Source organism: Paramormyrops kingsleyae, chromosome 19 (assembly GCF_048594095.1).
Source record: "Paramormyrops kingsleyae isolate MSU_618 chromosome 19, PKINGS_0.4, whole genome shotgun sequence".
NCBI classification, from domain to species: Eukaryota; Metazoa; Chordata; class Actinopteri; order Osteoglossiformes; family Mormyridae; genus Paramormyrops; species Paramormyrops kingsleyae.
In genome coordinates this window covers 16,037,885-16,061,261 of record NC_132815.1, presented here as the reverse complement: position 1 = coordinate 16,061,261, position 23,377 = coordinate 16,037,885, and the positions used below count along the sequence as shown (strand labels likewise).

Sequence of the window (23,377 nt, the reverse complement as noted above, 5' to 3'; positions counted from 1 at the left end):
TAATATAGTGCACTAAACCAAAAACTCAATTACTTTAGATATCTAAACAGTCATCTGTCCTACAACAGCAGCCTTGAAAATCCATATTTAACGGTTATCACTGTTAATTACCGAGGGCATGGAGAAATGACCTGCGCCAAATATACTGCTTGTCTGAGAAACGGGAGCACCGGCACCACAGCACACTCTAGTGGAGACAGAACCAAGAGCTGCGCCTATGCAAACCTCGATAGAAACGGATATTCCCCTAAAATCTCCTGCAATATTAAGATCACAAAAGTAACACGTAAATCCTTAACGGATTTTTAGTTGACTTCTCATTACGGTACCGACTCTAAACACTTAAAACGAGTAGTTTCAATATCTTAAAATTAGCTCATTGTCAAAAAAATTGATAATTCCATTCTGCCTGTGACTGATAAGAAAAATCTGGGCGCAGGGGAGCAATTTATCACAGGTAGGTCCCAGCGATTGGAGAAGAGTGTCTACAGGACGAGGCTGGGAACAAAGGAATGTGAAATTCCAGCACTTTCCATGGCCAGGAGGCTGGAGAGTACATCTCAAACAGTTTATCATTTCCACAGATAGCAACCTACACAGCTGTACATATCAACTTACAATTTTTATGCGGAAAAACAGCTGGATATTTCAGTGGAGTCATTTTAGGTGAATTTCAGGTCATTTCCCCAGTGATAGAAACCTCCAGTTACCTGAACCGTCCATTAGCATTCTCCATTTTGCCATCTGCTGAGATTGAATTTAACATTAATCTGTTTTCATTATCAAGAAACATTAATGAGCTTAATCTTGCTGTATATTAAACATGGGATAAATGGTCACCAATGTAAAAAATAAGCTGACTGGAATTCTTTTCACCATTAACCTACATGAACTTCTCCATATATAAGAGCTGAAAATATGAGTACAACAGCACAGACCATACGCTGCTCATTGCCCATCAATCTCTCACAGGATTCCGGGGCTGGAGGCAGCTTTCACAACCAGGCCAGTGTTTTTACAACTGTTGCTACTTGACGTAATTATTTCTTACGTAATTGTTTCACTTAAAATGTCAAAAGTATATATTATTTAGAATATTAAATACCTAAACTATAAGCCACCTACATTTCACAAAGGAACAGTGGCCAGAGAGGAATTTGTAAAAGCATAAGCTATTTTTCCACTATCATAAGCCCTCAGATTCAGCCATCGTCACGATCCTGTGTAGAAAATGTTGATGGTGTTTAACATACAATAAGGTAAAACTGCACAACAGCTGGACTGTACGCAAAGTCTCTCTATGTTCTCCTTTCACAATGACATCAATGCCAGGCTGTCCTCTGAAGCCTCCTGGCATTATCACAAACACTTCAACATGTATAAGGGCGACAAGCTCCTCATCTCCCTTCTGCTCTTACAGCTGCAAAGGCAGTAACGGTCTATAAAATTATACATGAGCTCATACATTATAAAAAGAGTTGCCTTCATCTGTCGCAGCATCTATCTGTAATTAAACTCTGCAGTAATTCCTTTCAAAACAGAAGTTGTCCTTTCAAGCCTTCCCCTCCACCCTGGTGAAAACCCAAACAGAGTGCAGGTCCAGACAAAAGACCATTCCTCCTAATAGAGCGGCTGCTGCATCGGACGTGTCCGATTTAATCAGCGCACCTGGAGCTCCGCCAGGGATCTGAGTGCCAGTGGAAAAAAAAAAAACTTTCAGTCCTGGGAGGGGACAGAATCATTAAAAAGACGGGCAAAAACTAAAGTAGGACTCACTTCCATTAGTAACACTTGAAGACGCTGAAATTTAATCTATTGCCGAAATGTTGAATAAGCGATTTAGAATATACTGGAAAAACAATGAAGTCATCATTTTTTAAAAAGCAAGGTTAAACATGACAGAGATGAACAGAAAGACAAAAGAGTAAAACTCCAAACTCAACCGCTGCATAGTTCAAAGCCCAAAACAATGAAAATTAATGAGGTTTAGTTTTGGCAATAAGTGAATTGTCATTGAAGACTTAAGTAGCGTAATTCTGCAACATGCTGCAGGGTATATGGTTTGAAGTCCTTATACTCATCATTAAAATTAATTCACACATATATTTAACAGGTTTAAAAAACGCACAATTCTGCCCTAAAGGATACTTCTGCCTGATTATCCATAGCTGGTTATAACAACATTAAACACAAACACACATGGTAAATATTTGTTTGTCTATAGCTTCATATATGTGAAACAAAACACTAACTAGTGTATATTAAGTGATCAGAGAAATAAAACATCTAGTTGACGAAGGGCATGTTCACATCCACGATTACGCGGGTTAGCTGGTTTTAATTTAAATCAGATCAGAAAATAAAATAACACCGTCACTGGAGCCAGCAAGCTACCAGTTAACCCGATTAGTACAGGTGATTAACTGAAAAGTGCCTTTTAAAGTACAAACGTTTGTCGTGATATTGTTGTTCATTTTGCTTGAACAGCAGTTACGCAGATATGCGCAACAGTCGGATTCTTTCTATTCAAAGAAAATACAGACAGAAGACACACTTGACGATATGAATTACTCCCGTTTACAGATCATTATAATCAGCATTCTATGCATAAAACAATATTCGAAGCACACCAGTGGAACACACACGAATAATGAAAGCGTTGCCTTGAATGCCTTACTTTAACGCATCCCGACTCTAAAAAGAGTTCCTGCGTGAATCACAGCAGCTCAGTGCGACCCATCGACGTCTGCACATGCGCACAGAAAACAGGAAGTGAGCTCATGCGGCGTCCCAGCAGCTGGCAAAACCGAACGAGAGAAAACACGGATGACGTCAGTCGCAGGCGCAATGCACTCTAGGTTGTGTAGTCCTGAATGCGAATACTTTGCGTGACCGTGAGAAAGTAGACCTAGAAGATTTTCACAATTTGTCAAAGCCTGATGTTCTCCGATCGACTCTGATTCTTTAGACTCACTGACATCACAAAACATTTAATTGATTACTCGTTAAATCAATAAGTCAAGTCCAATACGTTTTTTATTCGTATGTATAAATCTTATATTAATATTTATATAACAAATGCACACACCATACGTGCGAGAGTTACACTGCCTAAAGGCAAAATACCATAACTGCATATTTTACCAAAATGAAGCTATGACGAAAATTGGATGTGTTAGGTGTTGTTTTATATCGTGACAAAATATCTTAACTCAGCTAGAGCACTGTAATTTACCCACCTACTACACACTTTTCATTTTATTCATTATTCATTCACAGTCACAAAACTTTGAAGCCCCATTTCTCAGTTTCAGTGTCAGCATAGTTTGCCTTTGTAGGGCAGTATGGGACTTTCTGCTGATAGGCTGGCTGAATAGGTGAGGGAATGGATGGCGAGAATGACAAACACATGGGGAGAGGGGAGCTGACTGAGGTGGGTTTAATATTGTAAACCCAGACATGATGTTAGCTGTAGTCATGTAGTCACAGAATGAAAAACAAATTATTTCATTCATTTATATGAAGTCAGGCAAGTAGTTATAGCTTATCTTTGACAACTGTGGTTTTTTACTATGTAATAGGCTACGTCCATATTCCTCTGTCTACTGCTAGTGTTTGACGTCTAACTTACCATGCTAGTTTATATATGTATTAGGCTACTTTATATCGCTAATTTGAACAACTTAATGTTGATACCTATAAGTTAGCTAACTAAATCATTAACTATGAAGTGAGATTAGTTTGTATCTTGTTGACACTGACATATTTGCCTCGATGACAACGGTCCACGAAGGTGAATTTAAAACGATAAACCATCCCTAGACGGCTATGTAAAGATAATAATAATAATGATAATGCATTTTATTTGTGGGCGCCTTTCTAAAACCAAAGGTCACCTTACATAGTCCGTAAAAGACAAACAATAATAACAAATAATTAAAAAGAGTTATTTACATAATGAGACAACAATAGGTCTAAAGAGAGTAAGCCAACTTAAACAGATGGGTTTTGAGTTTTGACTTAAAGATAGGCTTACTCTAGATTTGTTTTTGTGGTGAAAATAAGGGCGACTCATCACGTTGTTCTGGATTTATTTTGTAAAGCAGTTCCAGAGAAAAGGCGTTTTTTCCAAGCTCCCAAAATAATGAATATTTTGAGATAGATCTACGTGTTTTTCAACGGACAGCGACGATCGATATACTACTACGATCGATGTAAATAACTGACTATAATACTTCACTGTAGGATAAAGAATCTGCTTGCACCGTCAATGTTGTGTGAAGCTACTCAGTTTAAGTCGGCAGTATTTTAAATAAGTCGACAGAAATGGGTATCATTTTAATTGCTAAGTGTCATAAATCTGAGGTAAAAGTTGTTTAGCACATTGCGCATATTGGAATATGGAATAAAATTAATTTTAATAAACCACTACAATTTAAGAAAGAATTAAGGTACTGTTCACTTACTGTAGAGTTAACCACAACAGCAACTCGTATTTTTTTACAACGAATTATCTGAGTAACGGTCATAATTGGGTCTCCAGCGCGTGGAGCTGCGCCTCGCTCAGCTGTACGTCACATAGTGACTTCACCGTCTGCACTTAGCCTACATTAAAGTTCGTTCAACTTTGTTTTTAAGTGTGCTGAATATATATATATAAGTAATACTGATCTCATGTTCGAAACCGTGTTGCTGGTTTCTATTGTTAATTATTACACGGCTCTCTGGAATGCTTGATTCTGATTGGTCAGTTGAGACATTTGCAGGTTCATTATTTTCAAATAATAACCGCTCCAAAGTAATAACGCATAGTCACGTGGTACTATATCGTTTCGCGGAAAGATAAAAATGTTATTTTAAAACAAATATGCCAATAAAATGTTTCAAATTCATATTCATGTCCATGTCATTTTCCTTATGTGGCAAGTAGCCGTGTAATAAGCGGGATAATGTACAGGCAGCCGGTAGTTATCGCGAAATAAGCCCCTTCAGTGTGATACAAGACCCTCCGCTTCGCGTCGGGTCCTGATCACACTGTCGGGGCTTATTTCTGCGATAACTACCGGCTGCCTGTACCGGCTACCACGTGACTATGCGTTATTACTTTGGAGCGGTTATTATTTGAAAATAATGATCCTGCAAATGTCTCAACTGACCAATCAGAATCAAGCATTCCAGAGAGCCGTGTAATAATTAACAATAGAAACGGCCTGTACATTATCCCTTACTTAACAAATAAACAAAAAAATACTGCTGTACTTTTCAAATACTGCTACTAATTGCCATATTATTAATAACCAGCAGGAAGACACATCAATAAATTGTAGCTAAAAAAATGTCTTTCCTTAGGAAAATATAATAAGCTATACCAACAAAAAGTTTCACCAGCTTCGGTTACTTGTCAAAAAAGATTCTTTTGTATTCTATTCAGTTTTTATTTTTATTATGGTAATTAACGTTTCAGGAAGACATGAAATACCTAAATGTCAATGTTTACTAAATGTTCTTGTACCAGATATGTAATATTGATGATAATAGTTTTTCGGTCCATTTTTGTCTCCATTGTTAAAATGCAGTAGATTGTTACTGCAAACTGTGTTTTTTCCAGCTCTCAAAACAATGCAGCGATTCAGTGAAAAATACTGAAAACCTTTGTCAGACAACAGCCATTGTTTTATGTTGCGCCCTCAGCGTTAGACTGAAAAACCTCAAAAAAGAGGCTGATTTTTTCACCTTCAACATAGTCTCCGTCTATCCTGACATGAGTTTTATTATTGCCGTTATTCAGAGGACGTTCTTATCTACATTTATTTATTCCCTGCCTTGTGCCCGTTGCTTCAAGGATAGGCTCCAGACCCCCCGACCCTGCCCAGAACAAGCGCGCATAGAAAATGGATGTACGATCAAAGTACACTCATTAAAACGATAGTTTTTATTAAAATATACAAGTACAGCGCCCACTCTATGGCAGTTTTTACTTCTAAATCTTATCTGCTGTGATGAACGACAGATTCCCCAGTAATTATTAGGTTTTGTTATTTGCACTGTTTCAACTATTTAAGAAATTAAAATTTTAGTAAGTTCAGTAAAATTAGTAATTATAAAATGTTTATTTCTTTATATGTGTCTGGCTATTTCTGACATTTTAAGTTATAAATGTAGTTGACTGCCATCTACTTTCCAATGCTTATTCTGAAAATGTCGCAAAGGATTAAAAAAATATGATACTGACACATTACTAGAGAAGAGACATATTCTTACATAAAGCAATGCAACCGCAGATCAATAAAACTACCTGTAGGGTTTTGAAATGATCCTTTATTTTCCATTTGCATAGAATTTGCAATACAGATAAATGGTAGTGCTTCTTTTAAAATATCTCATCTTGCTCTTCTTTTTGAGACAGACAGAGTTGAGAGGGAAGCTTGGGGTCTGACTGCAGGCTCCCCTAAAGCATTCTGGGCCCAACAAAAATGCAACTATGCTGCCAAGGTTTGAAATGGTGACTCACCACCCACCAGCCTCAAGTTAGCCATTGTAGCAAAAGTGTGTATTGCAGACTGTGGGAAAGATAATAGATCAATCAATAGAATATGAGGTCAAAGGCCAGGGTGACCTAGTGACTTCCTCTCACCTGACAGCATTCAAATACATGACTGTTTGGACACCTGCCCAAATCCCTATCTGAACACTACCTATAATGACTTTATTTCTTAATGAGGAAGGGATTTGAACCCATGTGCGCAGAACACAATGAATTGGCAGTCCATCACAATAACCGCTCACGGACAAATTGGAGTACACATTTATTTTTAGCAATTCTAGTTTTTTGATTGCAATCACAGATTTTTGTAAGATTTAAGTTATCATTGTAGAGACCAGAAAAGTGTCCCCTCAAAGTAAAATGGTACAGGTTTTTATTACATTGCGGGGAACTATGGTCTGCTTAAGCAGCAAGATGGATTGTGAGGACAGTATATGTATCCATAATATTAGCCGAGGCCACTGGCTTTGTGCCAAGGTTCATTGCTACACCGATTGCTCCCAACTGTTTCTAGAGCCTCTCGGCAGGTAGAGTAGGGGGAGGATGGCCTACAGGAGCAATAGTTATAGAAGCAGGGAGCCTTGGGCAGGGTTAGGAGTTGTGAGAGAAACTGATTGAGGGCAGAAACTGCAGGCTGATGTATAATTTGCCTTGGCATTGATAACCTTCAGTGTGCTAAATGTGGCGTGTCTGTGCGCGGAGATACAGTCCTCCTTTTATCCACTGCCTGTCCTGCGGAGCTTGAAGATGACTGGTACAGTTGTGGGGGCCAGAATATGGCAGAGGGGCATTGGGACGTCAGTAGAATCAATCCATGGACTGGATGAACTCTTTTCGAGGATCAGAAGCTGATGCTGGCACAGAAGACTGTGCACTTGCTGGGACAGGTGACACTTAATTAGCTGCTATAGAGGGACCTGAACTTGCTTGCCCAGGGGACACTGAACTCACTTGTGTAGAGAGCCCTGCAGTTCCTGCACTGCACGGAGGTAGAAGGCTACAGAATTACAAAAATGGAAGAAAAAAAAAACTAGTAATAAACAAAAGCAAGATTTATCATATCCTTCATTTGCTGAAGGTGCCAATACCTTTGCATGAAATCCATAGCAGCACACTTGTTTGTCCCAAACAGGGTTGTCTGTCTCCTGTGCTGCATTGTTCAGCTTCACTGTTCAATGTGAGAAAGGCATACATAACAAAAAAGAGAAATCAATGAACTATCATCTAGGACTGCCTGACTGGCCAGCAGGTGTCGCTGGTTACCCCTTTTCAATTGTTTGAGTCCTTCATGATTATGACCATCACCTGCGTACTGTTTTCCCCAGACCTGTCCCTTGTTATCTGTGTATATATGTGCCTGCTCTTGCCCTTGTTCCTTGGTTGGTCATTGTGTTTGCTGATTGTGTGCTTGTCTACTACGTTTTTTCCTGTGTCTCTCCCTGCCTTAGTTTTAGTCTTTTTCTTGGTTTCTTGTTTTTGATCCCTTGTGGTCCTTTTGTTTCTTGTGTTTTTTTTTTAGTTCAATAACGTTCAGTTATTGAAAGCCACAATGTAGATCATCTGTTCTTCATCATTCTCATCTGTAACAATGGCAAGTTTATTTGTATAACACAATTTCATACACAAGGTCATTCAGTGTTTTACATAAATAGTTAAAAAAGCATACATTAAAAGAAAATGCATAAATAAAAGCATATATAAAAGCATAAACTGAATCAAAAGTGATGTTTAAAAATGAATAAAATGAAAAGTGAAAGTATGGCTCAGTAGAAAATTTAGAAGAACTATGTTTCGCTTTATATAAGATTCTCTTGATTGGGGATTTATATACACAGGTATGCAAGCCCAACGTGCAGTGACATGGAAGCCTGACCCACTTCTGAAACTAATAAAGAGAAACTAAGGTTAAAGAATAGACTATAAAAAACCTAAAGATGAAAACTATAGACTAAATGACTAAACGCAAAACTAATTAAGAGAAAATGAAATAAAGACAAATAATGGTATCCGTCGACTTACCGATAGGTCCAATCCTGTAACGTCCGATCGCATTTATTTCCGAGGTCCATAGTTAACAGTGTACACCTATGGAGAGACCCCTGTAGCATGTTATTATAGGCTACTGTAAGGAATGCGCATTACATGTGCGCAACTCACCTATATTATTAAAGGCATATGGCAACACATAAACCTTGTATATCTTAAGATGGGAATTCTCACCAGCAGTTGGCTGAGCCGGGCAATTTTAGAGGTCGGCGCGGCTAATCAGCAGGGAATTTTGGAAAGCGGCGAAAGCGGTTGAGTGGTCTCATCAAGATAGCATATTACAGAAAAAAGTAACAAACCAAGAAACCTGAATTTTAAAAGTTGATACCTTATCATGGGACTTTCACGCAAGTGATATTCATAACACGATTACTAAAAAAAAAAGAAAAAAAAAAAACAAAGTTAAGCATATAATTCTCAGAAAAATAAAGTTGGATCCCTCTCGAGTAATGAGTCACAATTCCTGCTTTTAATGGAAAGGAACACTGCATTAAAGCTGTTAAGACTGACATGCATCTTGTACGAGTCATTCTAAAATTAAATTATATACTGTATAAAGTTTAATACTATGCAAGGTGACATGAAAGCACACCACGGGATTTAATGCGAAGAAACGATATTTTTTTGCGTTCATAACTATGTAAATTCACTTTAAAAGGGCCATTGTAAAATACCTCTTATAATTAAATATCTGAATCATATTTCCTTTCGATTAATTCAATCATAACGGGCCCGGATTAAGAAGATACGTCAGAAATAAACATTTCATCAATTACCCAGGTAGCAAACTAATCACGCACGAAAAACTAAACACACACACACACAGGAAGTACTTTTCTTTCGTCGTCTTACTGCCACCTACAGACATGGGTGAAAGGACTCGAGTAAACTGGGAAATGTTGCGCAGTACGTAGTATCAGCTCACCGATGGGTCTAGAAGTCCGGACAAACTCATATTATTATATAATTACACTTAGTTATCCCTTATTTCCCCGTTTATTTGCGCAGAGAGAATATTTGTGTGTCAGACGCGACGTACTCTCTGTTTCGTAACAAAGATTATACATATTTCAATTGTATTATATAGGCCTACATAGCCTATACATGAAATCTCACATATCTGTAATATCAGTTAATTTTGTAGAAATTTTGTTTTTGACTATCAGAGCGCGTCTCTGATATCATCTGCGAATCCTGATGCTGTTATGGTGGGGCCTACAAATAGGCCTATGACATCCTATAAACGCGATTAGATAAATTGCACGCAAAAGGGCTTTTGTATTGAATTTTAAATTTCACTCAAAACAGTAAATGGCAGTTAAATTCAGAATATATTTATTCATTTACATTATTAGCGTTTAATTAATAGCCCTTTATAAAGAGTAAGTAGAACATTATGGCGCAGGCGACGAGGTGGCCGAGTGGTTAAGGCGATGGACTGCTAATCCATTGTGCTCTGCACGCGTGGGTTCGAATCCCATCCTCGTCGGTTAATTGTTGCTTTTGTGATTGAATATGAAAATCGCTTTGTTTCTTTTTGTGCTTAAGAAAAGAATACGCCTTTAAGTTACCAATCAGTTACATAGCTGACCAACACATTTGCCCGAATTGACGTAAAAGTTCAAAAGAAAGGGTTCACATAAATGATATTTCTACAAAAGAAAATCGTTAACACTAACATTTACAAGAAACGCGGAGCATTTAGGAAAAATTAAGTCAACTTTTTGAGAAATTTCTGGGTAACAACTCATTGGTATATCTAAAATCCACTTTTTTCCATCTCCGGCAGTAGCCTGCTTTGCGAGAGTTTTTTTTGTGATTTTTCGGCCTCCCTAGAGCAACTTCGCTTTATTTTAGTTAAATGTGGTGCAGCAGGAAGTTAGTCTCGGGTAGGTAATTGTTAATTTGATCATTTTAAAAGTTTAATTTTAAGGTTGTTATCGCTGACGCTGTCGGATAATTTAAAAAAAAAGTTACGTTTTAACGCAAGTGTTAATATAGTGTTTTACTTTGTCTACGTCACAAGCGGGGGGAATGATGAACAGGTAGGTCGAGAGAGCTGGGTGAACATATACGTAGAAAAGGGTGTACACAATTCACAGAGGCGGCATCCCCTGAAGTGACGGTGTCTAACCGCTTTCATGTGCTTCCAGCTTTAGAGCCGGAAGAGACTGGGGAGGCAGGTGAGCCCTTGGGCACCAAGGAGCCGACAACCCCCAGGAGGAGGGAGGTTGTGGTAGTAGGGGATTCAACTATTAGAGGTGTAGATAGTTGTGTGCACCCGTGATAGAGGGTCCCGTACGGTGTCTTGCCTGCCTGGTGCCCAGGTAGGGGACCTTCCGAATCGAGTGGACAGGCTTTTGGCCCCAGCCAGGGTGGATCCATTGGTCGTGGTGCATGTTGGCACCAACTACATAGGAAAGGGCAGGAGGGCTGTTCTGCAAGATAAATTTATAGAAGTCGCGGAAGTTAGCTGAGATAAGGGGATTAAATGCGTGGCTAAAATGGTGGTTTAGGAAAGAAGGGTTTAGGTTTATGGGGCAGTGGAAGATCTTCTGGAACAGGTGGGACCTGTTCAAGCCGGATGGGTTGCATCTGAACCAGAGGGGAACCAGTGTATTGGGGAGGTGTATGTGTAGAGTAGTTGAGGAATGTTTAAACTAGGGACTGGGGGGGCAGGGAGGTTAGTTAAGAATTTAGGTGGGGAGAGACGGAAAGCCCCAATAAATATTAAAAGTGGGCACTGTAAAGGGCCTACCCTTTGCGGTCTGTATTTAAATGCTAGGAGTATTAGAAACAAAATTCATGATTTAGAGGCTTTAATTTCATCGGACACTTACGACATTATAGGAATAGCTGAAACATGGATGAGTGACAATGATGGTGAAGAATATAATATGGATGGTTACACGTTGTTCCGTAGAGACCGGATGGGAAAGAAGGGAGGTGGTGTTGCAGTATACGTAAAAGAAAACTTGCAGGCAAGGGAGCTCACTGCTAAAAATAAAAGTACAGAAGCTGTATGGATAAAACTAGGTGCTAAAAACTCAAATGGCCTAATTGTCGGGGTTTGTTATAGAGCACCTAATGTAGCTGTAGAGGAAAGCAGAATATTATATGATGATATCAGGATTATGAGTAATAAAAATGATGTGGTGGTTATGGGTGATTTTAATTTACCTGGGATACAGTGGGACACAGTCTCTTGCTCTTCTGTAAATGAACTTGAGATGGTGGAATTAGTGCAGGATTATTTTTTTACTCAGTTTGTTAATACCCCTACCAGGGGAGAAGTCCTTCTTGATCTTGTTTTCTCTAATAACCAGGATAGGATTGGAAAATTTGATGTTTTAGAACCATTGGACGGTAATGATCATAACATGGTTAAATTCAAGGTTAATTGTAGTGTCCAAAGAGCAAAGTCCAAAATAAAAGTATACAATGTTAGGAAGGCTAAATTTAATGGTATGAGACTCAAACTAGAAACTGTAAACTGGATGGAGTTAAATAGCAAAACGTTTGAAGAGGCATGGGAATTTTTTAAAAGTACATTGTTGCATGTGCAGTGTTTATTGTTTGTCTTCCTGGTACCCTCTGTTGCAAGACCCTTCTGGTATGTGATCTGTATTGACCACAGAGCCTGGATGGCAGGGCTCTGCTGGAGAACCTGTTGTCCCATAGCAACTGGTAGTCCGGGAAGAAAGATGCCTCTTCTTATTCATGATGGAAGAGCCGCCAGCAGTACTTTCACGTCTTGATAGCTGGAAATAAATCCCACAGACTTCAGTCGAAAATGAAGCACTGAACTATGGGATTGTTTACATGCAAACATGGATCACAGATTTATATAACAATATATATATATAATGTATATAGTGCATACTGAATATTGTCTACAGGGTTTACACCCACAGATTTCTGCCAAGTGTGTCCTGATTATGCTGAGTCTGTAGGTGACAGCTCAGTGTCTCTGGCTATGACCTGTCCAGTTCAGTGACGGATGGTGATTTTTAAAATGGGGGAGGCACAGTGTCAGCAGTTGGCAGTATAAAAAAAATTACTTTTTTTTTTTAACCAATCAGCTACTTTTATGTACAGTCTACTCTCCTGTCTTTCTATAAGAAATGATCTATTATCCTGTCATACCAGCATTGCTCCTTCTCAGGCAATTTGACCATTTTGAACATACAGACAGCTTAGTTAGTGAGCTAACTACAAAATTAGTATGCTGAAAATCACTGAACTTTCACTGAAAATTAAACAAGCGATTAAACTTTAAAACTCAATGATAACAGGTGTATTTGCGATATTTACACATGCCAGTAGTGTAGGATAACATACGAAACTATAAACTGTCACTCTGGGTTGCAACAAAACACCTCTGTGCCTCTGCATGTGACAGGATGAATGAATAACGCAAGCCAACACCGGCAACAGTGTGTGTCAGTTGTCAGTATTAATGTTATTGGTAGTTTATCCTGTCTTGTTAAGATGTCTCCTAATTACCATGCAGAGAAGCCTGGTTTCCAGGCAGATCTAAAATATGGTAAATGGACTGCATTTATATAGCGCTTTCCTACTCCTATGAGTAATCAAAGCGCTTTACAATCCATGCCTCACATTCACCCATCCACACTCACATTCATACACCGGTGGTGAAGGCTGCCATTCAAGGCGCCAACCTGCACACCTTGAGCAATTTTGGGTTCAGTGTCTTGATCAAGGACACTTTGATGGGCCCAGGAGGAACCAGGGCTCAAACCTGCCACCCTCTGGTTGCCAAACGATAGCACTACCTCCTGCACCACCATCTTCCCCAATATCTGACTGCATGTCTATCTGTCCAATCAATGTTGCCTAAGCAAAAAAAATGTAGGAAGCTCCTAGTGAAGCATGGCGTCTGGACAGGCTCCGAAAACACGTCACTGAAATATCGAGGCTTGGACTTCCAGTGAAGCACGGTGTCATTGGGTGTCTATGGGCTGTATTTATTCTGGTTTCAAAGGGAAAATGAGCATATATGTCGTTGAAAGCAATTGCCATAAAACGATCAGCGCTGTGGTTTCTCCTGCTCCAAGATAGATTCCACTTTTAATCACAAATAAAATTAATTTTCATTGATACATTGATTAAAATCTTTTGGCAGTTTTATAGGGGAAGCCGTACTTGCAGTGTAGTCTTAGAGCAATTGTTGGTGGTCCAGTCCCTGATTCTGCCCATCACTTGAGCTACACAATAACATTTCATAGTTTCACAGTTATTTTCCCACAATCCCCACACACCTTTTTCTTCCAACGCTCATGTTCATCAGCTGCATACTGGTACCTGGCCTCATTAAGTCCAGCCAGACTGGCCAGTTTTCCCCCCATATAATCACAGGCTGACAAGAGATGATTCAAGTGAGAGTCGAGTATGTTTTTCAAAATAAAAGCAACTGACAATAGTGAGAGGAGTGTGTGGTACGCTCTAGCTAATCAGGACTCACTCCGAAAGGACTTCCTACGAAACTGCCCCCAAAGCAAGCGGGAATATGCCCTCCATGACAGCTGAGCCTGAATAGAAAAGTCGGGAACAGCAAAAAAAAAAAAAAAAAAATGACATTATTCACAGTAATCTGACAAAGGAGGGACAAAAGGAGGGAAATATTAGGATATTACGGTGTGTTTACTTGAATTATTATAAAATGTTTATTTTTCACATGGTGGGCCAACGGCATACAATAACACCCTGTGGTTTTAGGTCAGTGTTTCTCAAGTCAAATCAAGTGGCAGATACACTAGTATGCAGTGGTACGAGGTATGCAGCTGGTACGAGCGGTACAGGACCGTGGGACAACATAAGACACATGGGGGGCTGTATGTATACAATCACAGGGGTTAGACACACAGTATATAGATAGAGTGTGATTTGTAAAAAATATCTGCGGATACTACAGCAGCAGAAGCGTAGCAGCAGAACATAAACTGTATGTAAACTATGACATGCATAGAATGACGTATGTAAACTATCCATGCATAATATTTAATATAAACTTTCTGTACATTATATATAGTATGTGGACTATATAGCATAGAGATGTAGTATGCAAGTGACCTATACATAATATAGTATGGTACCGTGGATATAAAAAGTGTACACACATTTGTTAAATGGCAAAAATTAGACCATAATAAATAATAAAGACCATAATAAATAATAAAAAAAAAATTCCAACCTAATGTGACCTATAACCTGTACAATTCAATTGAAAAACAAACAAATCTGTTAGGTGGGAACACACACACATATATTTTATATATATATACATATACACACAGTGGTACCTCGGTTCTCGAACTCACTAGAACTCGAAGTTTGGTGAGGAACTGTAGGGAGTTCAAGAGTCTTACAGCTTGTGGGAAAAAACTGGTTGAGCTTGTTGAGCAAATTTCTATTTATGCTACATAGGTTACATACTCTATATTTTGTACAGAGAGTTTAAATTCAGTATTGTTACTAAGTATGAATAGTTTACATACATCGCTCTGTTCCGTTCTTTACTCACGACCTCTAGGTGATGGTGTACTTATGCAGGTTTATGAAAAGAACATGGTCTTGTGCTAATCAAATTTCATTCAACAGTTTCAGGAAGGTGACAAATGACCAAATGAAAACAATAACGGTATAAAACTAAACCGACACCGGCTGGGCACTTTGTGAACGGAAGGGGGGCTCAACACTTGCAAGACCTGCTCACCGTATCGACTGGCTCGTCGAAGAGCTCCTCTTCATCGCTGGACTCCTCCTCTAGGGTCTCACCACTGACAAAGTGGATGACCCTTTTCTGCCCGGGTGACGACGGAATGCTGCCTGTCATCCCTTTGGCGAGCCAGCCCTCGCTCTGAGGGGGATTTTAAATCCTGTATGACTATACCAGAAAACACTGTACAAATCGCTTATATGAAAACGCTCTCAGTAGTGCAGTGGCAAATATTACACATTAATAAAACTGAATGTTAGATTCAGTTCAACTTTTCTTAATGCTAAAATCAGAAGTACTTAAAACGTACTTCCATGATATCAATATACAAATAACCTCAAGTTTTTTATTTTATAATTATAGTCACAAGCTGCACTTACACTTTGAAGTTCTTCATTCATCTTTCCCATTTAACTGTGGCTCACTTTTCCATACCTGAATATTTCTGCTCCCTCTGCCCGAAACAACCAAACTGAAAGCTGTGACACAAACACATAACCCGGATCCTTAGGTCCCTGACACGCCCTAGGAAACCTGACACTCATGTACGCTGGAGGCGTGTCCAAACATCAACATACACACCCAGCCTGTTTTTAAATATCAGCTAATGATTAAATCTACAGACCACATACTTGGTGAGACTGACGCTTGTTCTTTGTTAAACGATCATCTCTTTTACTCTAACACCTGATCCTTCATGACAGGCTCTTTGGTCTCAAAAGAACTCATGACAGTAACAGACTGCAGTCATTTTATTAACCACTTAAAATACAGTAGATATATAGCAATAATCCAGACAATGAATAGAGTTTATCTTTTTCATCCAAATTTCCAGCACTACAATACAGACTCAGCATCATATATATCCATACATAGACAGAGGAACAAACAGAAAGAGAGAGAGCGGCCAATCAGGGCCTAGTTACAGTGGAATTTTAAAGTGACGCCCTTTGCGTTTCCTGAACGATCAGCCGATTAGCAGTCCTCCATCATCAGATTTTTAAGACTGATTTGGAGAGGGACATGAAAGTGCATCTATAAATGAAAAAGCAAGGAGAACCTGGCAAGTTTCACATGCGGTTACATCCCATAATCCTCGGATACTTCTGCAAGGACGGGACATTTCAATATCCGAGTTACCCAAGATGTAGAGTACAATACAGTCAAATGCTCGTAAAATAAAGTGGTACCTGCTGTACCTTTAGCTTCTGGTTTGACATCTGCGAGATGAGATGCACAAATTTACGGGACATCACCACTTAACAGAAAATGGATTATAAGAAGTTCAGAGGCATGTCACATGACTTTGTGTGTATGTGTGTTTAGAGGCAGTGTTCATTGACTTCTGACACCATGCAGGGGCCAATCATAACCCATTAATCACCAATCAGCTGTCAGATAAAAGCTGTCAATTGTAAAAGAACATGAACAAATGGAAACTGACAAGCAAAACAGACTGAGACTCTAGAACAGCGCAGAATACCGCCTTGTAGATCACAGTTACAAATTACCTGTTCAGACACTGAAATGAAAAATATATGTATGAAATTAGGCCCATGTATGATAGCTCAAACTCAAAAAAGTCAAATGCTAATCTATGGCGCATCTATGCTAATTAAAAACAGAGTGTGAATATAAACTAGGGCAAGTAAAAGTGTGGATGTTAGTTCAGAAAAGTTCAAATGTGAACTGCCTATGAAGTAAGGCATAAAATTGGTATCCAGGTCAAGGTAGGTTGGCAATGATTTGTCTGTGGATTGTGAATTTAAGACCATGTGACTACCAGACACGCCCTGCCCCATTACCCTCCCTTATGCTTGCCAGAGCTCTACCATGTCTGTTAAGCCCATCACCTGCCAGATCATTCATTCAGGTGTTTCCTTGCTCTTCGCATTCTGTGCCCATTATATAGTTACTCTTCTGCACTGTAGCACAGCCATTTATCGTGAACCACCTGCTTCAAAAGCGTTATGGTCTGTCATCTCACCTGTACCTACAGGAAACTGAAATCAAAAAGGTCAAACACATGGCTGTACTTTGCCTGGAAAAGTAGCTTTACTATTTACACAGGGGCAGTGTGTCCCTCCCTCCATTTAGGAGAGGGTGCAGCCCGTGTCCTTCTGAGGCTTCAGGTCTGGTTCCTTTACTGGTTTCACTTCCTCTTCTTGCTTTGGTTTAGCCTGGAACGGGCATGTTATACGGTGGTTGTCAGATCAAAGCACTAGACGCACAAATAAAGCACAAAAAGTGCTCAGAGGAATGCATACTGGCTCTTGGATTACCTTGTCGTCTTTGGCACCCTTGGTGAGGTCAAAGGTCGCATACACCTCTGGGGTGCACTGCTCACTCAGAGCAGGGAGCTCAAAGGGAACAGGCTCTGCTAGTCCGTAGCTGGCCTTCAGCTCCAGCTGAGGAGCCTCTGGTGGAATCTTATGGAAATATCTGAGTAAAAAAAAAAAAAAAATCAAACAATTAATCTTCAGTTAAAAATAAGCTTTCAAAATGATAAATACCTACACCTGAATGAAAGGTAGCAGACATGCTTTAGCCGCTCAGACACTGATTACCACTAGGGGCAGCACAACACAAGCGCGTCTCCTGTATCCTTCCCTTCGCCTCTTTACGATGACCTAAATCAGGGGTGGCCAATCTTATCCGCAAAGGGCCTGTGTGTATGCGGGTTTTCGCTGCAACTCCCTAATTAGATTACTAATTAGAGGACTGATTGGCTGAAGAGTCCTCACACATGGGTTTGAACAGCTGACCTACAGGTTATCCCAAAAACCTGCATACACACCGGCCCTTTGCGGATAAGATTGGCCACCCCTGCCCTAAATACTCACATAAATCCATTCTCCCTCTGGCACTTCTCCAGGGTGTTCTTGATCAGGCTGCCCAGCTTCAGAAAGAAAAGCTGTTCGGATGGCTTGGCAGTGCTGCCTGGACCCTTGGTCTGACGGTACTCTTTGCACAGAACCTCGGCTCTGGAGTAGCCTGTGTTAGGGGTAGAAAAGCACCCCGGGTAACAGTTCGACAACGTGTGAGGAGAATGCCAGGATTTGATAACGTGTCACTACTGCCCCCTGGTCCCATAAGGTCATACTCACACTTCTCTGCCTCCTGCAGAGATCGGATGGCCTCTCCGCACTTATCGCTGGCTAGCAGGGTCTGTCCGTGGTAGCAGTAAGCCTGTAAGAAACCCAGACAGCGTACGGTTCTGAAAGCGGTACTAAACCGAATACGCACAAGCCAACATGGACCGGAGGCCAGTAGGACCTTACATAGGCAATGTAGAACATCTGCTTCAGCTGGAGGTACTTCCTCCATTTGCTGCTATAGTCTGGGTCCAGACTGTTCAGGGTGTGGTCTGCATAAACAGACAACCTTCAGTCATTTGACAGTAAGCAGGCTTGCCCTGGCTCCTAAGCACCCCTACGACACGCACACTCACCAGCTCTTTGGTAGAAGTTTGCAGTCTCAAAGGCCAGAGCCGCTATCAAGGACGCATTATGCTTCAGTTCAATAGCTCTCGCAATTGTCACTACCACAAAAAAAAAAAACAGTGCATTACATTACAATCAATATTGTAGCTAAGGTTTATCACACCTATACCTGATCTCACATAGGGAACCATAAAAAGACAGAGAAAATATCCACTAAACTTTCTTTAAAACTCATCATCAATCACAGCCCACCTTCCTGAGCCTCTGCCTGAGACTGAATTGTGTAGGTGTCCATCACTCTAGCTTCTAGATCTCGGCCCTTTTCAACTGGGGTGATAAAGCGAGGAACCTGGGCCTCCTAGTGGTAGGTTCAGGTATAAATACAACAATCACATCTCACATGAAATGCTGATACTTAAGTATCAGATTAGTATGGTGGTAACAGTCAGACAATTGTTAAATGGAATTAAGATGTAAATTAAATAAAAAGTTATATTTAAGAAATGCGAAACTATAGAAAGGTTTTTAAAAATGTTCACATTTGAAGGATTATAAACTAGCTTAAAAAGCTAATTTCTGTCACCTTAAGGTACTTGAAGATTCCAGCTGCAATTTTCAGGCTCTTGTGAACTTCCTTAGCTTCATCCTCTGTTATGCTACAAATGAAAGTATTCATTACAAAGGCCCGAGTCAGAATCAAGGGGAAATCATACCAAGACAAGCTACAAGAGCACAATTAAAGCTCCAGTCGGTCTAAAGCCAGCACAAGGGTTATATTTTTAAGTTATTTTAGCTTTCTGTGGCTTCGCATATGCAGTGCCAGTGTCTCGGGAGAATCACAAAACGTACATTGAAAATTGGTTCATTTGATTAGTGTGCTAATCAAAAATACAATTTCTATACTAGACACACTGATATTTTTTAATAATAAACAAATAATGGTGCGCATAAATTTCAGCAAACAGATGATTTAAGTCACCACTGACAGAAAAAAAAAATCAAGACTGAGGTGTCAATTATAGAAGATTTTTATGAAAACATTTTCAAGCTTAAATAGACTGTAGGGAAAGGCAGCACTTACTTCTCTTTTCCAGCAAGCCTTGATGCAAATTTAGTGTACCACACTGCAACATTAAAGGCCATTGCAGCCAGTTCAAACACAGCATCTTGCTGGGCACTGACAGGGGAACACAGAGTGGAATAAGAGGGGCAATTGGGGGAGACAGGGCAGCATTCCTCCAAATAACTGCTTATTCAGTCAGGGGGCCTTCTTGGTTAAAATGAGAAGCACTTTTAATCTGCCATGGGAGGATTAAGATGTTAAATTCACAAATCCTTATTAGAAAGTGCTGCTTTCATCAACACATATGATTGACTTCTGTGGCTCACAACACTATCTGGTCTGACTAGAATCAGGACCATGGAAAGAAAGATTCCTGAAAAGCAAGGGAAGGCTTGTTGTTTCTGGGGTCCTACTCAAATGCTTCCAAATCAAAATAAAGAGCTAGCAATTAGAGTCAGAAGATGACAGCTAGCTAGCCGGTTAGCGGAACATGCTGCCTCAGTATCTCCCAAATAAGGAATGCATTTATTTAACATTGATTTTGTGGGCAGCTGGGGGCTAGAAAACCTCATAATAACCTCATAAATGCATGGTTTGAGTGGTGGTAAACAAGGCTGCCGCTGAACAAGGACCAGACTGCTCCCTTCTATGCGTGTTATGCTGAGAGCTCTGGGTAACATAACTTCATTATGAATTACCTTGCCACGTTCCCAAGTAAAGTGTCTGTCCATTTGAAGTTCTGAATGAATCGCATTTTATTTTCTTGTGTAGTCCCATCCAACGAAACAATGAATCCTACATTTAATTTAATATGACAGACCACATGGAAAACAATTCAGTATCACACAGAGCAACATATATATAAAAAAATCCCTCCAACACATTCACTATGAACATGAACATGAAACATCTACATTTCATTAAACGATGTGAGATTTATCTTCTTAATCCAAAATCCTTGCGCCCCTAACTGTGTCTCCAGTTAACATTTAATGACGGCTGACCTTGCAAAAGGGAGAAGTAAGTATCCGTGGCCTTTTTCATCATTTCGGGATTACACGTGACATCGGTGAACAACTCCAGAAGCCGGGCCCTGGTGGCCCTCAGATCACTGGGCAAAAAACACAGGCATATCCGCTTACAGTATATTACTCTATATTTACAACCAATCCTACATAATATCAGTTACTGTTTCTTTACAAGAGCCCAAACTGTTGCATTTGTTCGTAAAGACTGATGTAGAAATTGGCACCTACTTGCATATCTTGTTGGCTGCAGGACTCGCAGCGACTCCGTAAAAGTTGAAGGAGACGGGAGCGGTGGCTTTTAGGGGATTTCGATGAAACCAGTGCGCCATGCTGAAAACCGCCTGGGGACTGACAGCATGTGCACTGTTCATTTATGATCACCCAGAAACATTTATATTAACACAACCTTATCCTCAATAATCTCTTGAAATATAGTAAACTTCTAAATATACCAAATGTTAACTATAAAAATATTACGACTGTGTTTGTATGCAACCGAAAACCACAGCTTAAGCAGACAGGGTTAAATAAAGAATAAGATTTTTATGTGCTGGTCAGATTAGGGCGACAGCCATGTACAGTCAGCTCCCGAAGGACCTGCCCAAATCAGCACATCCCGGCCTAGAGGCTGACATTAACAGTGTAGCTTTAGTGACGAACAGCAAGAGAAAATTTCAAATACTGGTAACAGATTTCTCATCAGTTATCAAAGCAACTAAATATAATTTTAAGTAAATCAAGTAAGTGAAGTAAAACACAATAGTAATAAAGTAAATAAACGACTGTCCCTCAATAACTGGGTTACCGTTAACATAGATATTGGAATGCATCACATGTAACAGTACGAGCGCAGAACAAATTTATCAACAACAAGGTAACAATATCCACACCTATACTCGCGTAATCACGTAAAAATAAAATGTAACTGCCACACACGCATTAAACTGTCGTACCTGTACAGCCGCTCAGCTCAGCACAGGAAATAATAACAATGAGAAAACGCTTCCGGCATTTCGACGCGGTGATGTCACGGTGCGTTTCACATCATCGCATAGTGATTGGGTTATTCTAGATGACGTAACGAATTTGCCTTTCTATTGGCGCGTTTAATGCACAGGGGCAGGACACAACTCCTGACGTTTCGTACGGAAACGGGACGCGCCCGGAAGTCTCACACTAACATGATGTGACTCCGAAAACATAGAAAGGTGCGGTTCCGTAATAGTAGGGTATTTGAACAATACCGGTGCCTTCATGGCAAAACCGGGCAAACAGCTTTAAATATTAGGAGTATTCTTCCGAAGGTGATTTTTTTGTCTATTATGTATGTTCATTAAAAATATACAATTGTGTCCACAAAATTGGCCCCGGGTCGAAGTGTGTTGACAGGGGTGTATCATATCTTCTGTCATTTGTCTTTGATTTATATATCAAGGCCTCTTCCAGGGTTACATCTGTGTGGAGTTTGCATGTTCTCTCCGTGTTGTAGTGGGGTTTCCTCCAGGTACTCCGGTTTCCCCTCATATTCCAATAACATGCTGAGGTTACTTGGTGTTGCCAAATTACCTGTAGGGATGCATGTGTGAATGAATGGTGTTTGAGTGTGCCCTGTGATTGGTTGGTGCCCCATCTTGAGTTGTTGCCTGCCTTGTGCTCATTGCCTCTGTGATAAGCTCTGGACCCCACCTACAACCCGGGATAGGACAAGCAGTTATAGAATATGGATGGATGGATATCAATATGGGGGTTGTAAGTGATATCCTTGCTGGTTGCAGATGATGTTGTGCCTTTGGCTCCATCTGGCCTGGATCCTCAGCACTGGCTTAAGCAGACATATGTCAAGGGTGAAGCAGCTGGCATGAGAATCAGCACTTTCAAATCTGAGCCTATGGTGCTCTTTTGAAGAAGAGTGTACTGGCCCTCTCTCAAGGGATGGGTTTAAGAGTTTGCCCTTAGTGAAGGGATTTAAGAAATTTGTCATTGCTCTCTGTGACAAAGTGAGGAGTTCAAGAAAGCAGAATGACTTCCAAATAGAGCCGTTGTTCCTTCAGATCAAAAGGAACCAGGTTAGGTGGTTCTCATAAGGAAGCCACCAGGACGGATCCTAAGGGAGATGTTGTACTGGGCCTGGGGGGAGGTCCTGGGGAAGACCGAGAACATGCTTGAGGGATTAAATCTCCCAAATGGACTGAGAACATCTAAGGATCCCCAAAACAATATATATTCTTTGTCCTATGAAAGAGTAGTCTGGACAAGCCAGAAGAAGATAATGATGATGGCGATGACTGGCATATTCTGGGATTAATCCTAATAGTTTGAGCCCAATAAGAATATAGACTATATACCTCTTTTTGCTTTACCGCGTTTAATTTGTCATTTTGGATTGCGGCCTGGTGTGTGTTTCTGATTTCGGTCCCAAAAGAGCTGGCGCGAGTAGTCCGTGAAATGTTTTGGTGCACTTCCAGTTAACGATAATGTAAAAACAATAATTCATACCGTGCAGCCACACAATCT

The 23,377-nt window shown here is 40.1% G+C and overlaps 3 protein-coding genes, 1 long non-coding RNA gene and 1 other non-coding gene across 11 annotated transcripts in view; 1 reads left to right on the top strand and 4 right to left on the bottom strand.

Annotated features, from left to right (window-relative positions):
* The window catches only part of disp1 (dispatched homolog 1 (Drosophila)), a 55,725-nt gene extending 51,200 nt beyond the window's left edge, over positions 1 to 4,525 (bottom strand). Inside the window, exon 1 of one of the 2 annotated variants that reach the window (XM_023799845.2) lies at positions 4,467 to 4,525. The gene's annotated coding sequence lies outside the window, so the exon portion shown is untranslated. Of the gene's footprint in view, positions 1 to 2,677; positions 2,798 to 4,466 lie in introns of those variants that run through there. The other variant, XM_023799837.1, reaches the window with a different exon arrangement.
* A 1,869-nt stretch (positions 4,526 to 6,394) lies between these two features.
* Positions 6,395 to 9,885, bottom strand: LOC111837923 (uncharacterized). 3 transcript variants are annotated; one of them, XR_011984118.1, is made up of 4 exons: positions 8,919 to 9,885; positions 8,765 to 8,805; positions 8,564 to 8,629; positions 6,395 to 8,124 (listed from the first exon to the last, which is right to left on the bottom strand). It is a non-coding gene; the product is annotated as an uncharacterized lncRNA (long non-coding RNA). The 3 variants fall into 3 exon arrangements; XR_002836769.2 differs by having other exon boundaries at positions 8,564 to 8,643; positions 8,765 to 9,885; XR_002836768.2 differs by having other exon boundaries at positions 8,765 to 9,885.
* A 112-nt stretch (positions 9,886 to 9,997) lies between these two features.
* On the top strand, positions 9,998 to 10,079 carry trnas-gcu (transfer RNA serine (anticodon GCU)). Its single transcript has one exon. It is a non-coding gene; the product is annotated as a tRNA-Ser (tRNA).
* A 1,313-nt stretch (positions 10,080 to 11,392) lies between these two features.
* LOC111837970 (protein FAM177B) lies at positions 11,393 to 16,004 on the bottom strand. 3 transcript variants are annotated; one of them, XM_023800474.2, is made up of 5 exons: positions 15,765 to 16,004; positions 15,327 to 15,470; positions 14,076 to 14,142; positions 13,873 to 13,970; positions 11,393 to 12,351 (listed from the first exon to the last, which is right to left on the bottom strand). In XM_023800474.2, the coding sequence occupies exons 2-5, from the start codon at positions 15,444 to 15,446 to the stop codon at positions 12,160 to 12,162; spliced, it is 477 nt and encodes a 158-aa protein (XP_023656242.1). In that variant the 5' UTR covers positions 15,447 to 15,470; positions 15,765 to 16,004; the 3' UTR covers positions 11,393 to 12,159. The 3 variants fall into 3 exon arrangements, with proteins under 3 accessions (XP_023656242.1, XP_023656235.1, XP_023656252.1); XM_023800467.2 differs by having other exon boundaries at positions 15,710 to 15,959; XM_023800484.2 differs by lacking the exon at positions 13,873 to 13,970 and having other exon boundaries at positions 15,710 to 15,959.
* A 59-nt stretch (positions 16,005 to 16,063) lies between these two features.
* On the bottom strand, positions 16,064 to 21,906 carry brox (BRO1 domain and CAAX motif containing). Of its 2 annotated transcripts, none has more exons than XM_023800450.2 (13): positions 21,817 to 21,906; positions 21,092 to 21,211; positions 20,840 to 20,946; positions 20,534 to 20,630; positions 19,854 to 19,949; positions 19,356 to 19,428; positions 19,025 to 19,130; positions 18,781 to 18,870; positions 18,611 to 18,696; positions 18,437 to 18,518; positions 18,173 to 18,323; positions 17,612 to 17,771; positions 16,064 to 17,509 (listed from the first exon to the last, which is right to left on the bottom strand). In XM_023800450.2, the coding sequence occupies exons 2-13, from the start codon at positions 21,190 to 21,192 to the stop codon at positions 17,423 to 17,425; spliced, it is 1,236 nt and encodes a 411-aa protein (XP_023656218.1). In that variant the 5' UTR covers positions 21,193 to 21,211; positions 21,817 to 21,906; the 3' UTR covers positions 16,064 to 17,422. The 2 variants fall into 2 exon arrangements, with proteins under 2 accessions (XP_023656218.1, XP_023656226.1); XM_023800458.2 differs by lacking the exon at positions 21,817 to 21,906 and adding an exon at positions 21,754 to 21,812.
* Between the last annotated feature and the right edge of the window lie 1,471 nt (positions 21,907 to 23,377).